This window comes from Chiloscyllium plagiosum, unplaced genomic scaffold, assembly GCF_037043375.1.
Source record: "Chiloscyllium plagiosum isolate Xiang-an unplaced genomic scaffold, Cpla_swu_hap1 HiC_scaffold_3, whole genome shotgun sequence".
Classification (NCBI taxonomy): Eukaryota; Metazoa; Chordata; class Chondrichthyes; order Orectolobiformes; family Hemiscylliidae; genus Chiloscyllium; species Chiloscyllium plagiosum.
Genome location: NW_028270141.1, coordinates 108845256 through 108852767, shown reverse-complemented (window position 1 = coordinate 108852767; position 7512 = coordinate 108845256). Strand labels below are relative to the sequence as shown.

Genomic DNA, 7512 nt, shown 5'->3' with positions numbered 1-7512 from the left:
TCACCCTCATCTTTCCAAGAAGAACAATCCTGACCTCTTTAATATATCCTTAATAGTGAAGTTTCTCATTTATGTCAATCTCTTCAGCACTTTCTTCAATGCATTCACATCCTTCCTATAGGGTGGCGCCCACAACTGTAGACAATACCCCAGTTGAGGCCGAACAGGTGTCTTGTACAAGGTCAACCTCACCTACCTGCCCTTGTACACTTTTGCCTCCATGTACTCTCTCTGCCTCCCATTCGTCTCTTGCCTACACTTTTCCCTTGAGGAACTACAATGACCAGAATGCATCGCGGCCAAAACAAAGTTCTATATCCTGCGTCGATGACGGCGGAGGGGTGCCACCAGCCAATGGTGAGGCCGCGGCTGTGGCACCGTCTGCTGGACGAGGCGGAAGATGGCGGCTATGGCTGCGCTGGGGCTGGCACGAGTGGCGCTTCACCGCAACGGCGCGAGGCTGGTGCGAGCGGCAGTGACGACAACGGCCCAACGGTCGGTGGCGCATTTCACCTTCGTGCCGGAGCCCGAGCCCGCTCAGTATGGTGAGAGCGGAGGGGAGGGACTGAGGGAGGGGGGAACAGGGGCTGGTCTGTCCTACCAGCCGGGGTTGAGAGGAGGACACAGCTCCGACTCACCTCACTGCATCGAATCAATGACAATGATGATAGGGCAGGGGTCCCCTTTAGCAACACAGGGGAGACAGTGACATGCAGGAAAGGAGTTTTTGACAGTGCACGACGCGCAATGCCCACTGCATCCCGGTGAAAGTTCGGTCTACTCGAGACTCTGTTGGCTCTTTCTGTGGAAGCTGAACGTTTCCTTCTTTGCAGCTTTTAAACCCACCCCTGCTCCATTGACAGTATGGTCCCACAATATTTATGAAAGGAGAGAGCTGCTGCCAAACTGATCGGGCGGAAATTCGGCAGCACGCCTCTCTTTTCATCAAGTTCGGTACTTCCAAAACAACTGTTAATATGACCCTCCCCAGCAGGAGTGTAACCCTGTGGTAGTGACTTATTGTGTGTATGATGATTGTACTGTGATATAAGCCTTCACTCTCGGAAAGTGCCGCACAATCAATGCAAACATTATTTACGTAAATATTACAATGTAAGGGAACGCAAGAACACTCTCTCGTAGTAAAGTGCAATGAACCAATCTCTGATTTTGCTGGTTTTGAGGTCCCCTTTAACTTCTGTGCAACCTCCGTGTACCCACCTGAGATAGAAGATCAGATCTTAGTTTAATGTCTCATTTTAAAATAAAAATAATCTTTGACGGCACAGCATTCCTGAGGTTGGTGAAGTTCCAGTGCAGTCCAGATTGTATCATCTTTGCTTCATAGGTGAGATTCCAATATGTTACGCTGATGTTTAGTTAAACACATTGTGGTTTCTGCACTGGCAAGTATACTGTGGGCACAAACGTTATGTCCCAGTTACAAGAGAATTGTAGGGCACAGGATGTACATCTTGAATGTACTTTCTGTGATCTCAGGAAGACATTTAATGCCATCAACAGGACAGAACTCTATGTGGTTTTGGCTAACCATGGAACCTCTGTCTCAACTGTGTGTTCTATGCCAATGTACATTGTACTGTATGTTTTGTTTTCACTTCTAACAACTTGAGTGAAGAATGGAGTGAAATCGGGCTGCTTCTAGCTCTCTTCTCTGTGCTCCTAATCTTTGCTTTCCCTGTGATTATGGAGGGAGTCCACTTGCATCAACTCAGTAAGCTCTACAATCTATCGAGACTGAAAATGAAGACTAAGTACATTGTGGCCTGATCAAGAGAACTCCTCTACACTGTTACTGTGCTAGACTCTCAGATGGAAACTGAGAGACCAGGACTGATGGACAGTCTCTCATGTGTCTGGATTTGTTCTTGATTATAAGCATCATAAAAACTGATCATGGAATGAGGTCTTGAACCTCCACCCTGGTCTTACTAAATAACACCCTGCTGGAAGTGGTCAGCAAATTCAGCCATCTCAGGCCCATGGTGACAGACGATCCGTCCCTTGATGCAAGACTTGATACACACTTGGCAACTATTGTTAGCTGACTCTTAAAATGCATACAGAGTAACATCTGGTGATGCTTAGGATAAAGTTGATGATTTGTTATCCCTGTGTTCTCAGCTCCTTCTTGTATGGTTGTGAAACAGTGACTACGCAGCTATTAAGAAAAGATGCTGAACAATGTAAAAGTTGCTGTCTGTGGTATATATCCTTGCAGGTCAAAATCATGGATGCGGCAGTCATTTTGAAGACAGGGCTCCCAAATTTGGGAGCACTTGTCAAATAAAGGTTGCTAGATTGGTCTTGGCACGTATACAGACTGGAAGTGTCTGAAATAAGAGTGACGAACTTAGAGCATTGATCAGTACTTGAGGATACGATGTTGTGGCCATAATGAAGACGTGGGTTTCACATGGGCAGGGATGGTTGCTTGATGTTCCAGGGTTTAGAACGTTTAAAAAGAACACGGAGAGTGGAAAAAGAGGAGGAGGTGTAGCATTGCTAATTAGAGAGTGCATAACAACTACAGAAATAAAGGTTGTTGAGGAAGGTTTGTCTACTGAGTCAGTATGGGTGGAAGTTAGGAACAGCAAGCGAACAGACACCGCATTGGGGGTTTTCTACAGACCACCTAATAGCAGTAGAGAGATTGAAGATCTCATAGGCGGGCAGATTCGAGAAAAATGCAAAAGTAGCAGGGTTGTTGTTATGGGTGATTTCGACTTTCCCAATATCGACTGGAACCTCCCTGAGTGCCGATGGTTTGGATGGAGCCGTTTTTATTAGCTGTGTTCAGGAGGGTTTCCTTACTCAGTATGTAGACAGACCGACTAAGAGAGAGCCATTTTGGATTTGGTGCTCAGCAACGAGCCAGGACAGGTGTCAGATCTCATGGTGGGAGAGCACTTTGGTGAAAGTGATCACAACTGCCTCACATTTAGCATAACCTTGGAGAGTGAAAGGAGCAGTTACCGAGGGAAGATATTTAATTGGGGAAAAGGAAATTGTGATGCTATCAGACAGGAGTTGGGAAGTACAGACTGGGAGCAATTGTTCTACAGAAAGGGCACAGCAGACATGTAGAGACTGTTTAAGGAGCAGTTGTTGCGAGTGATGCACAAATTTGTTCCTCTGAGACAGGTAAGAAGGGTTAAGATTAAGGAACCTTGGGTGACGAGAACAGAGGAACTTCTTGTCAAAAGGAAGAAGGCAGTTTACGTAAGGTGTAGGAAGCAAGGGTCTAGCACAGCTTTAGAGGATTACAGGCTTGCGAGAAAGGAGCTCAGAAATGGACTGAGGAGAGTCAGCAGGGGAGATGAAAAAGGCTTGGCAAGAAGGATTAGGGAGAACCCAAAGACATATTCCTCTCATATGAGTAAAAAGAGAATGATCAGGTAGGGCCTGATCAGGAATAGTGGAGGGAACTTGTGCGTGGAATCTGAGCAGATCAAGGAAGCCCTAAATGAGTTTTTTGCTTTAGTTTTCACAAAGGAAAGGGAACTTTTGGGGGCTAGAAATTTTGGAAAACACTAAGATTGATAAGTCCCCAGGGCCAGACCAGATTTATCCTAGGCTGCTCCGAGAAGCGAGAAAGGAGGTTGCTAAGTCGCTGGTGAGGATATTTGCCTCCTCCCTCTCCACAGGAGTCATACCGGAGGATTGGAAGGAGGCGAATGTTGTTCCTCTTTTCAAGAAGGCTAGTAGGGAATTCCCTTGCAATTACAGGTCAGTTAGTCTTATGTCTGTAGTTAGCAAAGTTTTGGAAAGAATTTTGAGGGATAAGATTTATGACTACTTGGCAAAGCATAGTGTGATTAAAGGCAGTCAGCATGGCTTTGTGAGGGGCAGGTCATGCCTCACAAATCTTATTGAGTTCTTTGAGGAGGTGTCAAGACAGGTCAATGATGGTCGAGCAGTGGATTTGGTGTATATGGACTTCAGAAAGGCATTTGATAGGGTTCCCCATGTTAGGCTCATTCACAAAGTCAGGAAGTATGGGATACAGGGAAATTTGGCTATCAGGATTCGGAATTGGCTGGCTGACAGAAGGCAGAGAGTGGTTGTAGATGGAAACTATTCTGCCTGGAGGACAATGTTGAGTAGGGTCCTGCAGGGCTCAGTTCTTGTGCCTCTGCTCTTTGTAGATTTTATAAATTACTTGGATGAGGAGGTTGAGGGGTGGTTTAGTAAATTTGCAGATGACACAAAGGTTGGAGGTGTCGTCGATAGTATAGAGGGCTACTGCAGGCTGCAGCGTGACATAGACAGGATGCAGAACTGGGGTGAGAAATGGCAGATGGAGTTCAACCTGGATAAATGCAAAGTGATGCATTTTGGAAGGTCGAACTTGAATGCTGAATATAGGATTAAAGACAGCATTCTTGGCAGTGTGGAGGAACAGAGGGATCTGGGTGTGCAGGTACATAGATCCCTCAAAGTTGCCATCCAAGTGGATAGGATTGTTAAGAAAGCATATGGTGTTTTGGCTTTCATTAACAGGGGGAATCGAGTTTAAGAGTCGCAAGGTTTTGCTGCAGCTCTACAAGTCCCTGGTGAGACCACACTTGGAATATTGTGTTAAGTTCTGGTCGCCCTACTATAGGAAAGATACAGAGGCTTTGGAGAGGGTGCAAAGAAGGTTTACCAGGATGCTGCCTGGACTGGAGGGCTTGCCTTATGAAGAAAGGTTGAATAAGCTCGGACTTTTCTCTCTGGAGAGAAGGAGGAAGAGAGGAAACCTGATCGAGGTGTACAAAATAATGAGAGGAATAGATAGAGTCAATAGCCAGAGACTTTCCCCCAGGGTAGGATTGACTGGTACGAGAAGTTATAGTTTGAAGATATTAGGAGGAATGTATAAAGGAGATGTCAGAGGTAGATTCTTTACGCAGAGAGTTGTGAATGCATGGAATACGTTGCCAGCTGTAGTGGCGGAAGCAGAGTTATTGGGGACATTTAAGCGATTGCTGGACATGCACATGGATAGCAGTGAGTTGAGGAGTGCATAGGTTAAGTTACTATATTTTACATTAGGATTAAATCTCGGCACAACATTGTGGGCCAAAGGGCCTGTTCTATGCTGTACTTTTCTATGTTCTAAGACAGTCATGCATCCAAGGTATTGTATGGTGAGGTAGCCAAAGCCAGATGACTGTTAGGGTAGTCCAAAGCTCCACTTCAAGGATACTAGCCAGTGTGATGTGAACACCCTAAATATTGCACCTGGGCGTCTCTAGCTGACATCAGAGGAAAATTTATGTGCCACCACCAGGACCAGGTGTTACATGAGCTTGGTGTCAGACACCAGTGCTGAAAACAATTATCAACCACACTTGATAGCTTCACGTGCAGCAATTGTGACAGAACCTGCTGCATAAGAACTGGCATCTTTAGCAATTAGCAGGTACATATGAAGGCATCTCATTTGAAATAGATTGTTTGCTTAGTTGGAAGGATGCTGCCGCTACTGCTGACGAGGTCAAGGATGATAGTTTAACTTTAGGAGTGTGTTTCCATGCTGTAATTAAAACCATTAGATGACATGGATTGTTTTCAAATCAATGAGATGTTGAAACTCCTCATATAAAGACAACCAGCACACGGGTTGTGAATGGATTCTGTTCCTGATTCCATTTGCAAGTTGATTTGTATGCAAGCTGGCGCACAGTGTAGGACAATATAAAGCAGCTGCTCATAAGTAAAGGAAATTTTTGTATGTTGAATATTTAAAATTACCTCCCTGAATGGGATCACATTTATAAGTGAGTGTTTGTAAGTCGAGATCCCCCTAGTATGTCAGAGTTTTCAGTGTACTTTGTTCGCTCCAAACTCATCCATTTCAATGCTCACCTAACCAGTCTCCACTTCAAGCGTTTCAGTTTGTTCAAATCACTGCCTGTATCATACCCTGCCTAAATTCAGCTCACTGATATCTCTGTCATGCCAATCTGCATTGGCTTCCAGTTTCTCAATGTATAAAATGTGAAAGTGTAATCCTTACGCTTAAATTAATTCATGATCTTGCTCCTCTTTTTTTTTTAAACCATTATCTATAGTCTTATAGTCCCCAGATTCCATATTGTTGCAACAATAATCTCTTGTGTATTCCACCTATATCACTGGCAACGAACTCAAGTTCCATGCTCTCGAATTCCTTTCTATGTAGTTTTAGTTGATATTAACAATTATATTGTTTTTCTTGTATTTTAATTATAATTATTGGCCATTATGCAAAAGGGCATCTATTATACCTAACTAACTTTATTTTATTATTCAAAAAATTAAATGATAACTTGAAAGGTTTACGATTCCCCACTAAATAACCAAGAAAAAATAGCAAACTAATAATACAGTTCTGGACTTAGATCCCAGATGTGAAGCATCAGCTCACAGATCTATTGTTCCATGAACAAGAAATGGGTGTGAAAGTATAAGTGTACTTCTGAACAACATGGAGTAGTAGGCTAGTGATGACATGTTGCAGAATTTAAAATTGGTTTAAGAATAATGACTTTGAAACATATCCAAAAGCCTATACTTATTTTTTCCTCTTTTTATTATTTACTTCTCCTTTCCTCCCTCCAGAAGACTTTAGTCCAGTGTGACCACTAACAGATAATTTAGAGTGGAGCTGCAAATGTGAATTTTGTGACATGGAATAGTATGCAAATCCGGTAAGTCTTTTAAAGATATCAGGGAGATCAGTGGTGCAAGATATCAGTGGGAGATATTAGACAAGCAGGTAAATTGACCAGTAGTTTATATCTTTTCATGTTCTGAATACAGAAGGGAAGTAGAGGGCTTGGTGATGTGGTGCAATGAGAAAAACCTCTCTCAACATCGGCAAAACTAAAGAACTGATCATCGACTTCAGAAACAAAGGATGAGAACATGCCCCCATCTATATCAAAGGAACTGAAGTTGAGAAGGTGGAGAGCATCAAGTTCCTCAGATTGACGATACCTACAAGCTGTCTTAGACTTACCACGTGGATACAGCAGTCAAGAAGGCACAACAACATCTCTTCTTCCTTAGGCAGCTCAGGAAATTTGACATGTCCATAAGGGCCCTCACCCAATTTCTACAGAAACACAATTAAAAACATACTATCTGGGTGCATAATGGGTTGATATGGTAACTTCTTTGCCCAGGACCGTAAGAAACTACAGAAGGTGGTGTACACAGCCGAAACTATCATGGAAACTAACCTTTCATCCATGGACTCCATTTACATGACTCATGGCTGCGGAAAGGCTGGACCAACATCATCAAAGACCCATCACACCCCGGTATTGATCTCCTACAACTGCTTCTGTCAAATAGAAGATACAGAAGGCTGAACTGGCACCAACACATTCAGGAACAGCTTCTTCCTGGTCATTATTAGACTGATGAATGAACTTTCTAGATTCAAATATCGTTGATTTTGCTAATGTTGATCTTGCCCAGCGCACGCTCTGTGCAATATAACCTGTATGCCTCTGTGCA

At 43.6% G+C, this 7512-nt stretch overlaps 1 protein-coding gene across 1 annotated transcript in view; it reads left to right on the top strand.

The window, feature by feature from the left end:
* The first annotated feature begins 379 nt into the window (after positions 1 to 379).
* Positions 380 to 7512, top strand: part of bckdhb (branched chain keto acid dehydrogenase E1 subunit beta) — a 298175-nt gene continuing 291042 nt past the window's right edge. Inside the window, exon 1 of the mRNA XM_043686954.2 lies at positions 380 to 545. Within this exon, the coding sequence (XP_043542889.1) occupies positions 401 to 545 (145 nt within the window). The 5' untranslated portion in view covers positions 380 to 400. The remainder of the gene's footprint in view (positions 546 to 7512) is intronic.